Source organism: Leucoraja erinacea, chromosome 11, assembly GCF_028641065.1.
Source record: "Leucoraja erinacea ecotype New England chromosome 11, Leri_hhj_1, whole genome shotgun sequence".
Classification (NCBI taxonomy): Eukaryota; Metazoa; Chordata; class Chondrichthyes; order Rajiformes; family Rajidae; genus Leucoraja; species Leucoraja erinaceus.
The window spans coordinates 33,317,502-33,337,063 of NC_073387.1; the positions used below are offsets into that span (position 1 = coordinate 33,317,502).

The 19,562-nt window shown below is 39.6% G+C and overlaps 1 protein-coding gene across 4 annotated transcripts in view; it reads right to left on the reverse strand.

Moving 5' to 3' along the window:
- ablim3 (actin binding LIM protein family, member 3) overlaps positions 1–19,562 on the reverse strand; it is a 230,535-nt gene that overhangs the window by 155,022 nt on the left and 55,951 nt on the right. For 3 of the 4 annotated variants that reach the window (XR_008724243.1, XR_008724241.1, XM_055642996.1), the window contains exon 2: positions 7,577–7,717. Coding sequence is in view for 1 of the 4 variants with exons in the window: in XM_055642996.1 (XP_055498971.1) it covers positions 7,577–7,717 (141 nt within the window). In the remaining 3 variants the exon portion in view is untranslated. The remainder of the gene's footprint in view (positions 1–7,576; positions 7,718–19,562) is intronic. The other variant, XR_008724242.1, reaches the window with a different exon arrangement.

Consider the following 19,562-nt stretch of genomic DNA (forward strand, 5'->3'; position numbering starts at 1 on the left):
GCCATTCAATATGATCATGGCTGATCATCCAGATTCGGTACCCTGTTCCTGCTTTTTCCCCATATCCCTTGATTCCGTTAGCCCTAAGTGCTATATCTAACTCTCTCTTGAATACATCTCTCCCTTGAAAACATTTACTATTCATCCCCCTAATGAACGAAGCTCCTGTCGCTGTGACTCTGTCTACCTTTTCCCTTCCCTGCTGTGCCCCAGAGCTAGACCTGAATCGCAGACCAGATCACTGCTGCTGCTGCTTTACCCTGACCGGTCGTCCCCCACAGCAGTATCCAAAGGAGCATACCTATTATTGAGGGAACAGCACCAGGGGATTTCTGTACTCTATGCCCACTCTCTTTCCCGTTGATTACCCATCTATTCTCTACCTGCACCTGAGCTATCAACAGAGTGAGGCCACTTGCAACCTGGAGGAACAGTGCTCATGTTCCTATTGGATATCTTAGAACCTAACAGTGTGAATAATGAATTGTCAAATTGGATGTAACTTACCTGCAAACACCACCACCCTCATTTACCCCTGTCTCTTCCCTGTGACTCACCTGTATGTGCACTCATTTCCCCCTTTCCGTTACCCACACCATCCCCTTCCACCTACATTTCTTCCTCTGGTTTCATATTTTGCTTTTGGCCTATCCTTCTCCTTATTTCACCCCTTTTATCTTTTCATCTTTACCCTTTGTGCAATTATCTGCCAATCACCTACCCCCCTCCCCCACCTTGCAGAATTTGTCCCACTACTACCTCTCTTCCTGCTTTCTCCCTCCACCCTGTGACAAGGGGTCACAGCTTAAGGATAAGGGGGAAATCCTTTAAAACCGAGATGAGAAGAACTTTTTTCACACAGAGAGTGGTGAATCTCTGGAACTCTCTGCCACAGAGGGTAGTTGAGGCCAGTTCATTGGCTATATTTAAGAGGGAGTTAGATGTGGCCCTTGTGACTAAGGGGATCAGGGGGTATGGAGAGAAGGCAGGTACGGGATACTGAGTTGGATGATCAGCCATGATCATATTGAATGGCGGTGCAGGCTCGAAGGGCCGAATGGCCTACTCCTGCACCTAATTTCTATGTTTCTATGTTTCACCCCACTACAATCTGTCTGAAGAAGAGTTCCAATCTGAAACATCGCCTATCCATTTTGTCCAGAGATGCTACCTGACCTGTTAATTTACTCCAGCACTTTGTATCTTTGTTTTGTAAACTAATCATAAGGGGAAAATAGTGATTTGGTTAACATTTCTTAAATATTTTCTTTCAAAAACAAAATACTGAATTGCGCAAAGAAGGGTCCACACGCAATCATTAACATTTCATTCTTTCTCAGTTATTGTCCAAATGACTGTGTAGTTCTTCGGTTTTCTGCTTTATATGTAGCCAGACTGAATTTGATCACTGTCAAAATATGCATGCAGTTTTATGAGGTTATGCTTTTTAATTTTAAAATGCTATATTTGGTAACAGCAATGTCTGATATCCTCCCCCCTAGAGCAGCCCTCGTCTATAACATGAACATGACATATTCTTGCCATTTGAGGACAATTAAGGAATCATTCTACTCTCCTTTCAAAAACTACTTCAATAGTGCCTAATATGGTCAACACAGAACAGAACTGTGAGCAGCAATATGGGAACAATATATCTGGTGTAATTGGACAATGACAATACAAGATTTAGTGCAGTTACTCCACTCTGCATCAGTGACAGAAAATTGCAATTGATGTTTTTAATTTTAATTGGTAACCAGTTGAGCAGAAAGGAATGATTTGCCCTTTAAAGAGTTTTCTCTTTACTCTCTTACTAGAAAAAGTTATGCAATATCTTTATCATAATCTCTCCAAAATAATAATGCACATGAATACAAGTCTTTGGTAATAATTTTTGGTCTGCTCTCAAGATACTTTTTTTGGGAACAGTTCTTACTTAATGATCAACCACAATCTTGCTATTTTAGTAAAGAAGCACAATGGTTAGTCTCTAGGAAAATAAAATGTATAATATTCAACTGGTGACCACGACTGCCCAATCACAGTTACTTTTTCTAACTCTCTGAGATATCCACCGAGAGATATTAACCTCCGAGATATCCACCTTCCTCTTGAACATTTCTAATTTTAATCAGTCCCATAACCGGTGACCAACTTTTTCTAATCTCTCTCCCTCTGTAATACTGTTTTTTTTAAATCTAAAACAGCATAAAACCTAACTTTCTGATCAAATTCAAACAAATTGTTGGAAGCCCTCAGCAGGTCAAGGAATATCAATGGAGAACATTAGCATCAGAGGAATGGTTTTGGCCTGAAATATAATTTATTTTTCTCTTCTCACTGATACTGCTGACTGTACCAGACAATTTCTGCTTTGTTTTTCTTTGGATTTCCAGCACCTGCAGCATTTTGCACCAATTATTTTACTAAACTTAGGTGTGTGTGCCAAATGTTGTTTGATAATACTAAGGAAAACCGTTCAGGCATATTTTACCATACAGACCGGATTCCCCACTATCAACTCCATCTACACTTTATGCAGCCTCAGAAAACCAGTCAATGTAATCAAGGATTTTTTTCAGCACAGTTATTCCTTCATTTCCCCCTCTCCCATTGGTCAGAACTTACAAAAGCTTGAATGCACATACCAGCAGACCCAGGAACAGTCCCCCCCTCCTGTGTTATTAGACTACAGATCAATCCTCTCATAAGTTACAGACAGTCCAGATTTCTAACCTACCTTCATTGTGGACTAGACATATTCTCTGCAACTGTAATGCTACAATGCTGTAAAACAATATTCTGATATTTTTCTCTTTGCACCACCTGTGGTACTTATTGTATGCATGTATAGTATGATCTGATTTATTTTGATGCCTTGCAAATAAAAGCTTTTCACTTTACCTCGGTACATGTGTCAATAATTAACCAATACCAAACCAATAATTCAGGCTCTGTATAAAATTGGTTGCTATTATACTCAAATATTCTGCATTTTTTATTTCAATGCTGTAGGACTCATGAATTTTCTTTTCAGTTCTTAAAGAAGTCATTTCTATTCAGATGTATCCATGTTTGTAAAATGACATTTATTACTGCACTGCTGTTCAGTAAATTTGAGATGGATGGCTTTATCTGTCAGCCAGTAGTGTTACTGGATCAGGGTCATGGCCTTTTGTATGGAGAATCAAGCTTGAAGGATGAAATGGTCTTCCCCCTGATCTTACGCTCAAAATTATGTCTAAATTATTGTTCCCATTGTGTCCATATATGTAATGGGCTCATTTTAAAGACTGTAATTGAAACTCATATTGTGTTACAGCGTATATCTGTGTAACTAGCTGCTTCATGAAAAAATTGTATATTTTCAACCATTCATAATCTTCAGACAGTGCAAAGCAATTCAAAGTATCATAAGTATATATCTACAACACTATTTCCCAAATACATTGAATAAATGATTAAATAGCCCACTTTTAAATTGAGTTTGTTGAGGGTTAAATACGAACCAAGTAATTCCTTAAAAACATGATTGTTCTGTTTATGTGAGAAGGAAACAAGGCCATATTTTGACATCTTATGTGGAAAAAATGGTATATCCATTAGCAGTACAGTTCTTATGAGGGATTTGAAATATTGAGCCACTAATAAATTGTTGATTGTGAATGCTGTTAAGTAACGGGGAATTAAAAGGTAATACATAAATATTTTACCAAAAGAAAAGTTTAAATAAATTACCATTTGGCTGCAGCTACCTTAATTTAGTATATACTGGTAGTATAGGTGTTGAGAGCAGGTATTGAGGGGGGTTGTTCAGGGACGCTAGAACCAACTGTTGAGCCTTCCCGAGGTGGGCTTAACTCAAGAAAACACCAGTGAAGGGAGGTGCCCACTTGATAACCCCAAAGATATACCTGAATCTACAGGATTAAGGGCCGGTCCTACTTAGGCTATTTTTTCAGCGACTGTCGGCGACTGTTACAGTCGTAGCAGATCGCCAAAAAGCGGCGACTAAATACCCCCCACGACAAGCAACAACAACCTATCACCTAGTCAACGTCAAGCTATGGCAAGCTACCGACAACCGGCGACCCATTAGGACGTCGACCTACGACCACACCTACGACAACCTACGACAACCTACGACAACCAAAGTCAACCTACGTCCACACGCGACTAGTTATGACTTGCAATGACCCTGTCGGCGACAATTGAAACAACTGAAGACAATTCAGTCGCCGGTACCTGTCGCCGGTTGACTTATGTCCCTGTCCCACTTAGGAAACCTGAACGGAACCCTCTGGAGACTTTGCGCCCCATCCAAGGTTTCCATGCGGTTACCGGAGGTTGCAGGTGGTTGCTGGAGGTTGCAGGTAGTGGAAGCAGGTAGGGAGACTGACAAAAACCTCCAGGAACCGCACGGAAACCTTGGATGGGGCGCAAAGTCTCCAGAGGTTTCCGTTCAGGTTTCCTAAGTGCGACAGGGGCATTAGGTTGACGTAGGTAGTCGCCAATGGAAATCACCGAAGTCAACACCCGGCGACAACCAACGTCACCTGGCGACAACCTGCGTCATCCTGGTGACAACCTACGACAGCACCTATGACGGGAGAAGACAAGCTACGTCAAACCCATATTTGTAGAAAAGTTTTGAACATTTTAAAATCCAGCAGCGATCACAAAATTGTTACAACTCTTTAGGCGACTTGAGGAGATTACTCATGACCATACATGCATCACCCCGCGACCATGTGGCGACAGCCTGTAGTCGCCAAAAAAATTGCCTATGTGGGACAGGGGCTTTAGTTTATTTTAAGAGTTAGTTAATATGTAGGTAGCTGTTTTTTGCATATGGAGTTATTTATTGTAAGTTGGTATATTTAGTTAGATATTTAAACAATACTTTGGCTTTTGGCTTGGTTTTCTTAGTTGAGCACTTTTCCTGGAGTTGGAGCACGTACTTTGTGTTTTAATTGTAACACTGACATTTACGCTCACATACCCTGAGGTGTAACAATATATTGGGAAGCTTAAGACAGTGAAATAAATTGAACAATACAAGTTTTCATAATTGTTACAGCACGAGGGAGTTATTTCAATCCATTTAACAACAACAATTTTTCCTTGGGGACAGACTTTCTGGCTACACAGATATGGGATAAGTGGGAAAGCAATAGGTCAATGATGCCCATAGTAGCCTTGCAGAAGGCATTAATAGATAGAGCTACTGAGTTGCAGGTCTGAGTTTGCTTTGTTCAAACCCAGATATTATGGCCCTGAGTCTCATTAATATGGATAATAGCTATTGGAAAACAGAATGGAGATAAGGGTGAAAACATAGCGGCCAGAAACTTTGAAATATTGGGAATGCAGAGATTCTACCGATTATAATGCAAGAGGCCCGTCGGAATTATTTTACTTCAAGTTCAATGTGACATACGACCAGAATAAAGACCATGCGTATAACTACTGCAGGGATAAAGTATGTGGCATATGGTATTGACAAGGGTCTAATGCAAATGGTTCCTGGCAATCAAGGAATTTGGGGCATGGGATGGGAGTGGGGGAAGCGGACATTTTCCAAATAAGAGGGTAAGGAAAGATAGAGGAGTGATGTGAAGTGGTTGATGTCATGTGGACAGCTGACTTTGAGATGAGAGGGGATTTGGTCGGATGTTTACCGAAAAGCACTTTTGCAGCCTGGCACACCAACCATGAAGGAGAACAACTTACTTGTATGATGTAGTAGATCCTTCCTCTCTACAGCCTGAATCTAGGAGTTGTTCATCACATTTTTAACAAAGTCTGAGACACAGAAACTCAGGTAAATATATCTGAATTTTTCAGTGCAAATAATGGTTATCTACACTCATTCTATAAACAGCAAATCAGAAGATGATGCCTGCTATCCACACATAGCATAGTGAAATAGTGTTTTTTTACAGCACCAGTGACCCCAGTTCAATCCTGAATACGGGTGCTCTCTGTTTGGAGTTTGTATGTTCTCCCTGTGATCGCATGGGATTTCTCCAGGGTCTCCGGTTTCCTCGCACATTCCAAAGAAATGCAGGTTTGTAGATTAATTAGATTCTGTAAATTGGCTCCTGAGTGTAGGATGGAACTAGCGTACTAATGATTGTTGGCCAACATAGATTTGGTGGGCTGAAGGGCCTGTCTCTATGCTGTATCTCTAAACGAAACTAAACTGTTAAGTATTGAACTCAGGAAGTTGCTGCTGACTTGCCTCATGTCCATAAGCTTAACTTATTAGTTATCACAGGCAGGTTTAATTAAAAAAAACACATAAAGATGGGATGCTGCTATGCATGCCCAAACGTTAGCCAGTAAACATGCCAGAATAGCTGCATGTTTGCCCATTCTAGCCAAACAATCCAACTGACATTAAGAAGTTCTCTGAACAACTATTCATATATATTACACATTGTTGGATATTTTTAACGATTAAAAATGTTAAAAGTCACCTTTTCTCATTTAATCATTTTTAATCCCTTTTAATAGAAATGCCATTGAAACACAGCTATCAGATTCTTGAATCAACCTGTACAACCCAAGTCAACCGCAGCAATGGAACAACATGGACCATCTCCAGCATTAACATGGACTTTAGTCTTTTGAGATACAGCGCGGAAACAGGCCCTTCAATTCATTGAGTCCGTGCTGACCAAAGATCACCCTTTGGTCAGCACTATCATCATCATCAGCACTATCCTACACTAGGGACAACTTTACCAAAGCCAATTAACCCACAAACCTTTACATCTTTGGAGTATGGGAGGAAACCGAGAAAACCCATGCCATCACAGGGAGAATGTATAAACTCCGTACAGACAGCACTCTTAGTCAGGATCAAACTCAGGTCTCTAGTGCTGTCAGGCAGCAGATCTACTGCTGTGCCACAGTATTGCCTTGTTTCAGCTTTTTTTTCTGATGATCAATTTTGTACTAATGACAGTTTTTGCACAAATTTTTACATATAATTTATATGTAATTTATCTTTTTGTCTGTTGTCCGAGTCTTTGTGTCTGTCATGCTGCTGCAAACACATTTCTCAGTATCTTAACATCATTTTACTTGTACATATGACAATAAACTCAATCTGACGAGCAAATAACAAAGTGCTGGAGGAACTCAAGTGATCAAGCAGCATCTGTTGAGGGAAATGCACAATGTTTCGGGCCAGGACCCTTCTTTAAACTGACCTCCTTCACTATTTGTTTCCTTCAATACATTTGAACTGAACCTTCTCATGGATGCTTCCTGCTTATCGGTTTCTTGATCTTAGCAAGGATATATCATTGAACATGAAACCCAAAATTTGCTGAGACCAGGGAAGTATATTAAAGAAATTTGTATATTAAAGAAGTTATTACTGGCCTTTACACACTTTCATTACACGCAACATTTGAAGTAGCAGCTAAATCTGGGGCCGATATCCACACTAGACATAATATATTTTAATCTAAAGAGAACTCTTCAGAAAGATTAAAAATGCCTGAAAAAAGGTTTGTTTTAAGACTTGCTTTACGAAATCTTAGAAAACATAAAGAGCACTTACATTGGCAAGTAAAACACTTGACGTGGAAGTGGTTATTATGCACTCGGACCACCTCTCCTTTGCACAGCCCACCACATCGATAGCAGCGGATGCCTGCAGGCTCACCTCCATGGCTGTATGAGTTCTGCTGATAGGGCACTGCTGAAACAAAGCAAATAAATCGTGCTTAGGAACAATCTCTGTATATTGTCATTATCAGTTTAAATGACAGAAAGGTAGCAGCTTCATTATCTCCCACACAAACGGCCTCAACCATCCTTAATAATGATATATGACTCCTTTTTGTTACCTTCTGGAGAGAAAAAAATAACATGTAACCAATTAAGGACTGCCAATGTGATGTGCAGAGCAGCAAATTAGATATGAAGACCCGCATTTACGTTAGATACCAATGTATAAGCCTATAAGTTTATAAGAGCACGCTGACAATTGTTTTGGTTGGAAGGGAAGAGGGCATACAACCCGTGCTTCTCCAATGCAATGTTGTTTACCTGACACACTGTAACTGCAGAGCCATGGAACAATGTAGTCTGCAGGGCCCTCTTATTATCTTACATGATGATTACAATGTCTAGGTAACTTTGATATCAGGGTGAATATATTTACTATTTAAAAATAGAATGTCTTTTATTCCTATACCTTGAATGTATGGATGCCTTTGAAATACAGTTTCAAATTAGCAAACTCAATTTGGCTTCAAACTACATAAAATGAAAGACTGGAACACATTAAAGAGGAATAATCCTTTAAAGAGTTTACCAGCTCCATGGTATCTGGTTTTCATTGTAATACCTGGGTAATAAAGCCTCACGAAGATTAATAGATTTAATATTGTTTGATTTATTATTGTTTCTAACAAATTGGCAATGGCAGCAAATGTTATTAGATGCATTTAACATAAAAACAATCTGAAGATGCTTTAAAATTGCAAAATAAACGGAATTATTCGAGAAAAATAGCCCCTGCCAGTTCAATATGAGAAAATCTCAGTTGATGTGATGCAGTGTAATAAGTCTAACAGCAAAGATTAGGTTAATTCCAAGGCACAGAGTGCTGGAGTAACTCATATCTCAGGCAGCATTTCTGGAGAACATGGATATATGTTGTTTCGATTGTGAGCCTTCTTCAGACTGGCCTGAAGACGAATCCCGACCCACTAAGTCACATATTCATGTTCTCCAGAGGTGCTGAGTTACTCCAGCACTTTGTATCCTTTTTTGTAAACCAGCATCTGCAGTTCCATATTTCTAGGTTAATTCCAGGCCCTGATTGTTCCTACTGAATGAATGAAGAGAAGGGGACTGCAAGAAATCTCATCCAGAAAGAAATTTCAAACATTCAAAAGTGTCTACCTGACTGATTGGATGCTAGTTTTATAGATTAATTAATATTTTGAGGTCCCAGTTGTAAAAATCTATACAGTACTTTGAATTACAGTACCCAGCTGTGATGATCTGAAATGGCTGTAAATTGTCGGAATATTATATCTCTCAATCATGAAAGGTCACAGGAACATTTTTTAAAAATGCATCATTTATCAGAATCCCGATGAGCACAACAGGCATGATTATCTTAGTCAAGTCAAATCAAATGTATTGTTGTACGGTACAGGCTCCATGAAAAATCATGCTTGCAGCAATATCGCAGGCACACAGCCGAACACACAGAAACAATTATACATAAGTTCCACATAACATTTCTAAAAGATAGGAGACTACAAAATTGAGATCTTAATGCAAAAACAGATTCGGAAAAAGCAGTCCATGGTGGAATATATTGTTCCTTTGTCAAGGTAGAATTAGGGTTTTCAAGAACCTATCATTGAGGTAAGCAGCTGTTCCTGAACCTGGTGGTGTGGGACTTCAGGCTTTTTCACCTTCTGCCCAATCATAGTAGTGAGAAGAGGGCATGGTCTAGATGGTGAGGATACGATGATGGATGCTACCTTCTTGAGGTAGCACCTCACCCAGATCTTGTTGATGGAGGGGAGGGCTGTGCCTTTGATGAAGTCCACCACTCTCTGCAGCCTCCTGCGCTTCTGTGCATTGGAATTACCATACCTGACCATGATGCAATCAGTCAGGACATTTTTTTACAGAACATCCGTTAAAGTCTGTTTGGGGACCTATAAAATCTCCTTAAAGTTTGAAGAAAGTAGTGACACTGGCCTACGTTCTTTGCGCTGGGCCCATAGACGTAGGCCATCCAAATCTTGATAACACCCAAGAATTTGAAGCTGCTAACTCTCTCCTCTATAAACCCACGGATGAAAAAGGTATACCAACTCTCTCTTCTACGCCGACTTATTAGCACCCGTAATTCAGCCGAACACAATGGTATCGTTGGTGAATTGATAGTTGGCATCGAAGCATTGTTTAACCATGCTGTCATGATTGTAAAGAGAGTAGAGCAAAGGGATAAGCTTGCAGTTTTGAGGTGCATGGGAATGATTAGTTGGTAGACATTTATCCACTATTCGGGTAGATGAATGCAGATGTGCCCAGGGAAGAGTACAATACAGCATGGTGAAGCCAAACCACTCACTCAATGGAAGCAAAGGGCAGTGATCACAATATGGACAATGATGTGTGCACTGAACAGAAAGATCAGATTTGGTTCAACTAGCTTTGTCCCTTTCATATGATTGAAGTTGGTCTTCACTGAAAAGTTTTTTTTAATTTCAAAATATATTTATGTTTTTGATTTATTAGCAGGAGGTTCATATGTTTTAAATTTTATACAATTTAATAAAAATTATTTTCACAACTGTTCTGATGATCAGAGACATTTGGAAACACTGAAAAGGCCTTTGGCAGCATGAGCTGTCAAAGTCAAGAATGTGGTTTGAGGGCAGGGCTCTGGTTCCTATTAGAGGAAGGCTGGTGACCTCCTGCAGACTCCTTCACTTCAAGGAGAGATTGCAGTACCATGCAGAGAGTGTATGGTGAGCCACATTGCAAAATTAGTGCACAACAGTGTTAGAATAGGCAGCAACCACAAGGTGTGCATCTGTTTCAGAGCAAAGTGGCCGACTGTTGTTTAATTTGCAGGTGGAAATCTTTGATCAAGGATGTGCTGTGTTATTTCTGTCTACTCTGAGCGATGGCACCTACAGCAACACAAACAAAACTCTTAGACGTGACACACATATGATTCAAAATTATACAGTACTTTTTTCAGATCCGTGGCTCCCAGAACACTGCTGCCAATACTTCTGTGAAATATCAAGACTGCAGGTGACAGGAACTAAAGCCCCACCCACTTACTGCCCTATCAATTTTGTCACTGGCCTTTCTGTTATTTCTAAATGCTTTGAAACATAGAAACATAGAAATTAGGTGCAGGAGTAGGCCATTCGGCCCTTCGAGCCTGCACCGCCATTCAATATGATCATGGCTGATCGGGAAAATAAATAATCACAAAGTCAAAATGTATTAATATTTTCAAATGGCAAATTTAAGTTGCATAAATTTATATTAATTGTCCAAAGCTTCCTAAGCCTAATCTCTTCAGGTTTTGATTGCTAAGAAGATCTTATTGGATATATTTTAATGTTCCTTATTGGATAACTGGGTGGGTTAATGGCATTGTAACTGTTATGTTGTGATCACTAGATTAGCAAATGAAGACTGTCATAGATAATCTACCAGAATTTTAACCCTAACACAAAAGCTTGAGTAATTTAGTGGGTCAGGCAGACTATGCGATGGGAATGGACAGATGATGTTTTAGGTTGGGACACTTCATGAAATGTCACCTGTCCATTCCCTCCACAGATGCTGCATGGCCCACTGAGTTCCTCCAGCACTTTGCGTTTTGCTCAGGCTTCCAGCATTACAGAATTTTAACCATGCTTTTGATTGACGCACCACAGGATAAACTGAATGAAATGATGCATGTTGGTGAGAAACTATGTTTGTAATGGATAAATGCACAAAGCAAAATAAAAAATCTTTCAAATATATTTGTGAATAGTGTTGAAAAATCTAATAGAGAAGTGGGAAGAACACCAAGGACACACACTTCACACATGGTCTTCACACATTTATTCATAATCAAATGGCAATCAGCATAGCTCAAACCAGAGAAAGTCATTTTAAAACTGAACTGCACCTTTGTTAGACTGCAATTTCAGTTTCCAATTTTTAATCAAAAAGACTGCTTCGAGGGAGCAGTTTAAACCCCGGAGGAGACATTTAAAAAGAATTGATGAAGCTGATTGCAATCATTTAGAATCTGAGTGAAGAAATCCAGAGAAGTATTGGCTTTTCAGCTACCAAGAACAAAGATATATAAAATAATAAGTAATCAAAAGGAAAGTAAATCTGAATTGGTAATACAATCTAAAATATACAATTGGGGGGAAGCACAAACAACATCACACTATAGAAAGACAAAAATATACCTTGTGCGAGGATGTTCTTGATAAAGAATCATTAATTTATGTAAGAATATGCAATGGAATCAAATAACCTGTAACCTAATTCATATAAAACAAAAGCAAAATGATCCAAAATCAAAAAGCAGACAATGCTGGAAATATTTAACAGGCCAGGTAATATTTGTAAATCAATACAAAGTTACATTTTCAAATAAAACTTTTTTAACCTGAATGATGATGTAATGCACATTGGAGCAATAATATTATGGATAGATGTCTGAGATATTCCCAATCTGTAACTATCACACAAATGTAGTTACTCCAAGGCAAATTTGAAACCTCAAATATTAGGAGTTACCAGTTACTGGTATCACTATAGCAAGGTTTAATTGTATTCTTCTTTAATTAGACTTCAACATTCATGTTTTGGCTACCTTTACTAGACCAGCATCAAGGCAACTAAATTAAAAGTGAAATGGAAAAGCCAATACGTATCTGCTTAATCAATCCGTATGAAGGATTATGAAATTAACTGTGCAAGATTGAAGAAAAGTAAAAGCAAAATTCAATTTTATAATTAAAACATTCCAGAAGACAATTTAAATCAAAAGGAATAAGATTCTAATTCTGATTGTTCCATTACAGGAAGGATGTGGAGGCTTTGGAGAAGGTGCAGAATAAGTTTACTGGATTGCTGCCTACAAGGAGAGGTTGAACAAACTTGCATTCCTTTCTCTGGTATGCAGGAGGTTGAGGGGAGATCTGATTGCAGTATATAAACTTATGAGAGGCAGAGATATTGTAGACAGTTATAACTTTTTTTTCAGGATAAGAACGTCAAAGACTAGAGGATAGCTTTGAGATGAAAGGGCCAAAGTTTAAAGGAAATGTGCAAGCAAGTTTTTACTCAGAGTGTAATGGATGCCTAGAAAGTGCTGTCAGTGGTGGTAGTGGAGGCAGATACGATAGTGGCATTTAAGAGGCTTTTAGGTAGGCACATGGACATGAAGGAATGGAGATATTTGGATAATGTGCAGGCAGATGAGATTAGTTTATCTTGGCATCATATTCAGTACAGACATTGTGGATCTGTTCCTGTTTCGTTCCGTGTACTTTTCTATGCTCTATGTTCTAGTTATAAAAGTTATATATTCAATGCCAAAGAGGTTAACTGTCAATAATTAACACTTGTCACAAAATTAAATGGGTTTAAATCTGACTGGGAAAAGTTTAACTTTCTTTGGCAAATGCAATCCCATGTAAGTAGACCAACATCATGCCATGCCATGCATTTTAATTGCAAGGCAAATAGTAAGATGTCACCCTGTGAAGCTAACAATAGAATGTCAAAATCTGGACAGCACGTTATCGATTTTTGAGTTTAGCAGCCCTTTTCCACTTGCCTGATGTTGCTGTTCAATTACTTCCCCTTCCCTTTATGATTGCAGCAAATTGTGCTTCATCATGTTTGAGAGCAGCAGTGAATTCTTGATGATTTCCCAGTAATTGCACTCCTACAATTTTTTTTAATGTAATCAGACATCAGAGTGTCAGTCCATCAAATTTAACTTTTCATGTTGTACACACTACCATCACTAATTAATGCAGTACAGCATCTCTCTATGGGCTAATCGGGGCATGGGTTTAACAATGAATTATTCACAGCAGCCATTACTAATTTATCTGCAAGACAAACAAGTTGCCAACTCTTGGAGGCAGAATTATTGTGGTGAATTTGATTTGAAAACTTAACACTTTCTATTTGTCGCAATAGCAATGAGCATTCTTCTCAATCCTTGAACGTGAGAAAACTTCACCATTGGGAAAGCCTGTGACTGAAAATGTTTATTTGTGATTTTTGGCAGCATTGCAGTGTCATGTAATGTGAAAAAACATTGCACAAGTACAAAGGCATACAGTATATTCAAAACCAATGTCAAACACTTTGCTCTATTTTGCATTATGATGAGTATCTGAAATGGTGCAAACACATGAAATGATGATGTGATGTGTTTACATATGATATTAGATATTAGCTGTATTCTGAAAATATTATTAAAATAGTATTAATACTATTGAAATACCTCAAATATCAAATACTGACTGAAAATAGTTAATAGCTGAAGCAATTTCTCAGAAGTGGGCAGAAGTAGGGTTATCAGGCAACAGAAACAGAGGAAACCGAGTGAAATTAACCGGAGGGATACAATTTACAGTGAGGCAGTACCTCAGGATAAGAGTTGTGGCATAAAGTATTTATGGAATGAAGAAGCTGGCTAATTCTATGATATTTAACTGGAAGCAATAAGGAATTATGTAAATGAGTATAAAATTAGTTTAAAAAAACAGTGGCACGGTGGTGCAGCAGTAGAGTTGCTGCCTTACAGCCCTTGCAGCGCCAGAGACCCGGGTTTGATCACAACTATGGGTGCTGTCTGTACAGTTTGTAGGTTCTCCCCGTGACCTGGGTGGGTTTTCTCTGAGATCTTCGGTTTCCTCCCACACTCCAAAGGCGTACAGGTATGTAGGTAAATTGGCTTGGTTTTAATGTAAAAATGTCCCTGGTGTGTGTGTAGGATAGTGTTAGTATGCAGGGATCGCTGAGCGGTGCGAACCCGGTGGGCTGCAGGGCCTGTTCCCGCACTGTATCATTAAACTAAACTAAACTAAACCCAAAATTAGGCTACATTTAAAAAAGATTTTAAGCACAAAAAGAATAGTTTGCTCAAATCAGAATAGCATGAATTCAAAATTAGTAACAAATATATACAAATACAAATACAAATATATATATATGAAATAAAGGACAAAGGTTCCTTCTTTGAGAGTACCTGGAATTAAACTAAAGAATACCTCTTGGCTATAAATTTTATATCATTATGACAGCTATGTACAAATTGGCAAAGGAAAAAAAAAAGATTAAGGAGGTGGAAATTGTTGTTGTTGTTGGAAAGGCTAGGCCTAGTTTATGGGACACTGGCAGAAAAGAACTGCACATTGGATAAGCTCAATCTGAAATGTGCTTGGTTTTGGAGTCACAATAGAAAAGATAAACAGTGTTATCATGAGGACTAGATTGGTAAATGGGATAACAGCTCAGGAGAAAATGGTAACATTAATAATAATCCAAACCCAAATGAGGGGAAAGAATATAGTCAGACATTGTACTTAAGGTTCTGCATGTAAAGACAAATAAAAGTAACTAGACTAACCTGTCACACGGTAGGCCTGGAGCCCCAACGCAACCCATTCCCTAACACAATATTCCACCACTCACCCGTTCCCCCAACGCAACCTGTTCCCACAACTCAATATTCCACCACTCACCCATAGCCCCCAACTGCGCAGGCGCGGCTCATTTCCCCTCATCCCCAGCACTCCCTCCCCCTCTTCTTCACCCTCCCTCTTCTTTCCCCTCTCCTCCTCACCTCCCCCAATCCCCCCCTCACCTCTCCCTCCCTCTCCTTTACCCTACCCTCAGTCACTTCCTCCCTCCATTCTCTCTCCTCCCTGCCCCCTCCCATCCCTCTATCCCCCACCTCCCCCGATTCTCACCGCCCCCAACCCCCTCCCACTATTCCTCCTCTCCCTTTATTCCCAACTCCCTACCTCCCCCACTGCCCCCCCCTCTCCCTCTTTCCTCCTCCTCCCCCACTCTCCCTCCCCCCCCCCCCCCTTTCCCCCCCTCTCCCTCTCTACCCCTCCTCTCCCTCAATCCTCCCACTCTCCCTCCTCACCTCCCCAAATTCTCGAGGGTGTTGCCCTCCTTGCATGCCCAGAGGTGCAGCAGCCGTTGGCCTCAGACCCAGGCTCAGCGTCCAGGCCTCGGATTCTCGGCACAGCCTCAGGCGGCCATGTGGCCCGAAGTAGCAGCAGCAGCCCTCGGCCTCAGAGCCAGGCTCAGTGCCCAGGCCCCGGATCGTCGGCATGGCCTCTCGCTGCCGCCAGAGTCAGCCGCTACCACCCGCAATCGCAGTCGCAGTCCCAGCCTCGGGCCTGGGTTGGCAGAAATTAAAATTGAAGTAATCTTCCCGTGTCGCCATTGTGAAAAGAAGATGGAAATATGAATTCTGGAAAGGCCCCAACTGTACAGGTGCAGCTGAGGACCCATCGGGTGCCCTTTGTGACGCCAGTAAACACACATGGGAACTCTCCCCCAACTGCGCATGCGTGGGTGTTTTAAGTCTTTAAAAAAAACCTTAATTACTATTAAAATATACCATCAATCTGAACAAAACTTGGTTCATTTACAGCACAGGACAATGGTAAATATGGTGGGCCAAAAATCGTAGCATTATCGTGTACCAATTTTGCGCAAATAGAGACACAACACAAACCTGCAGATAACAAGATGAGAGTTTTAGTTATATACTAGACCAAGTGCAGCCCCACTGGGTCTGCTCCCCAATGCACCCATTCCCTACCCATAGTCACCACGGGAGGCGTAGTCCTCCAATTCAAGCCGTTCCCAAGCGTACGATTTCAGCAATCCTCTGCCCCCTTGAGCAGTGGGCTTTAAAAGAAAATTCAATTGTACTTCCCCTGCATGTTGCAATATCAATTTGCCCTCCCCCTCCTGTGAGGTGAAAGGTTCAGAGTGTTCCTGTGTCGTCACTGCTAGCCTAGCCGTTGTGACATTATCAGTTGAAGATGGTCGTTTTGAAATTCAAATTATTTTGATTTTTTTAAACTTTAATCAGTTATAAGTTGAGAAATAAAGCATGAAACGTTCAGTGAAAGTGATCTCTGCCTAGAGGGGAAAATGTGAATCAGAATATGTAAACATCTTGTGAAAGTTGGCATTTTTAAAGCTTTAATCGCGGATAACGTGAAATATACGATGAAATCTTCAGTGAAGATGATCACTGCTAGCCGAGCCATTGTGACGTCATCAGTGAGAGCTGGTTGTTTTAAATTCAAAGTCTTTTGATGTTTTTTAAATTCTTTCTTACTTTTAATCAGTAATAAGTCAAGAAATAAAGCACAAAATGGTCAGTGAGAGTGATCTAGGCCTCGAGGGGATAAATGTTAATTAGAATATGTAATCGTTACCGCGTATTGTTTTTGCGAAAATGTAAATACAACCAGATATACACACACACATGTACACACGTACAAGATCAGACTTTTAATAAGTTGATGATATGATAATATAGATAGATTGAATTAACCAAGTGAAAAATAAAGAAATATACGAGGCAAATATCAGACCAGAAGAGTACGTTATTTTAGAGATACACAAGATTTTGTTTGAACCATATCTGAAAATATTGTAAACTATCTAAGCACCAAGAATATATTAGCATTGAAGAGAGGAAAAAAATGCATTTATCTATTATCCTTCATTACCTCTGAATAACCCAAATCATTTTACAGCAAATTTACAGCATATTTGGAAACAGTTTGGGAAGTTATCATCTAGGCAATGCAGCTCCCATCTTGCACATGGCAATTGCATACAAACACCAATGGAATAAGAATGAGACAATTTGATTTAATAAAGTTGGTTGGGGGTGAATATTTGTATGATACTTTAGTCTTCTCCCTCCTTATTGCTCGTTCTCTAATGTGCAAATAATAATCCACAGCCTAACAAATGAACTGTGCAAGTATTAAGATTACTATTGCTGCTTATCGCTGTTAAATGAATTTCCCCTGAAGTAAAATGATGCAAATCAAGCAAATAATTGCTTATGATGTAGTGAAGGGGAAGTACCCTATTATGGGCTCAATCAAACAAGCTCAACCTCACATTGCAGGCAATGATTCATAAATAAAACTTTTGAAAGGTAAAACTCTGCATAAGTTATTCGACCCACGAAGGATAGTCCATGGATTTGTGCATATTTGGATTGTGCAGACCTTGGTCATAACTGAGAGTAAATATTTATGACTGAAAATCAAAAACTGCAGATGTTGCAAATCTAATATAAACATATCAATGCTGGAAACACTCAGCAGGTCAGACAGCAACTGTAGGAACAGAATCAGAGTTATCATTTCAGGTCATAGGTCCTTCATCAGAACCGAACAGGGGAGAAAACAAGTTCCCAGTTTAAAGGTGTAACGGCAGATTTTTATATCGTTCAAGAGATTACTCCCTCTAGCCGTTAAATGGACAGCATGGTTAAGGGGAATGTCTTCATACGCATGAAAGTGCAGCATCAGAGACCTTCAGAGGATCTTCACATATAGGTCTTCCAAAACACAGTCTTTTGATTAATAAATTATTTATTGTTGATGAAAAACAATAAGGTACATCCAAACTTCTTCCAACTCGTTACTATAATCTTCATTGAACTCCATCTTATCACTTTAAACATTAGAAAACTCCTCATGTCTCCGTTACACTTTGCATGGTCAAAGGGTAAACCTTCTCCATGCTGGTTCCAAACTAAACTAACAACTAAGCTTCTGCGCAAGAAAGGTAGCTCCAAACATGCCCCAAAATAGGTCATAAATCCTACCCACAATATAACGGGCAATCTAAAATTTAAAGACAGACGCCATCATCAATGATATGCAAAACAGGCCAAATGTTTGATTGCACAGAATGGCAGAAAAGTTACAGAATGGGAAGAAATCATTTGGCCTGTCAAGTCTGTCCTGGATTAATGTAACAACAATCCAGTCAGGCACCCATGCCCTTCTTTTCCCTATTTTCCTGCAAATTATTTCATTTCAGATATTTAAAACTCTCTTTTGATACTGCAGTTGCATCTCCTATCCTTGGGATGCATTCAGACTACAATCTCTTGCCCAATTAAAAATGTTGTTCCTTGTGTTTTTCTTTTTTGCTTCTTTTGTTAATCATCTTCATTCAATGCCTCGGAGATCTTAGTCTGCCCTGCCAATGAAAACTGCTTCTCGCTATCTACTCTGTGTGCTTCATGGTTTTGAATATCAGATTTGTTTTCAAAGTCTTCTGTTCCAATGAAAACAATTCCATCTTCTCCAGTTTATCCACTAACTGAAATATTTCTTGGAATCATTTTGGTAATCTTTTTTGCACCATCTCCAAAGCATTCACATCTTTCTTAAAGTGAGAAGCCCAAAACTGGACCAAATACACCAGTTGAAAATAAACTGGTGTATGCCTCTTTTTATAAAGCCCAGAATCCTAAATTCTTTGTTGAGCAGCTTCACTCAATCTGTCCAGCTTTTGGCAAACTATGTACTGCTACCCTCTGATCTTGAGAGTTCTTGTACCCCACCTTTTAAGCTTCTGCTCTCTCATCTATATTGATTTTTCTCATTTTTTTAATGAAAATGTGAAACTCAGCAGTATATTTCTTCTGCCACTTATATGGCCACCCCACTATCTTATCCATTTCTCATTTATGTATTCCATTGTCATCCTTACAGTTATTAATTTATTTTTACATTTTCTTACAATCAAATCTATATCAGCTCACAGAGCCACCCCAGTCCTGAGCTCATGTTTCCTGTAGATAGACACAAAAGGTTGCAGTAACTCAAGAGGACAGGCAGCATCTCTGGAGAAGGAATGGGTGACATTTCGGGTCGAGACCCTTCTTCAGACTGAAAGTCACGAGAAAGGGAAAGGAGGGATATAGACGATAATGTAGAGAGGTATAGAACAAT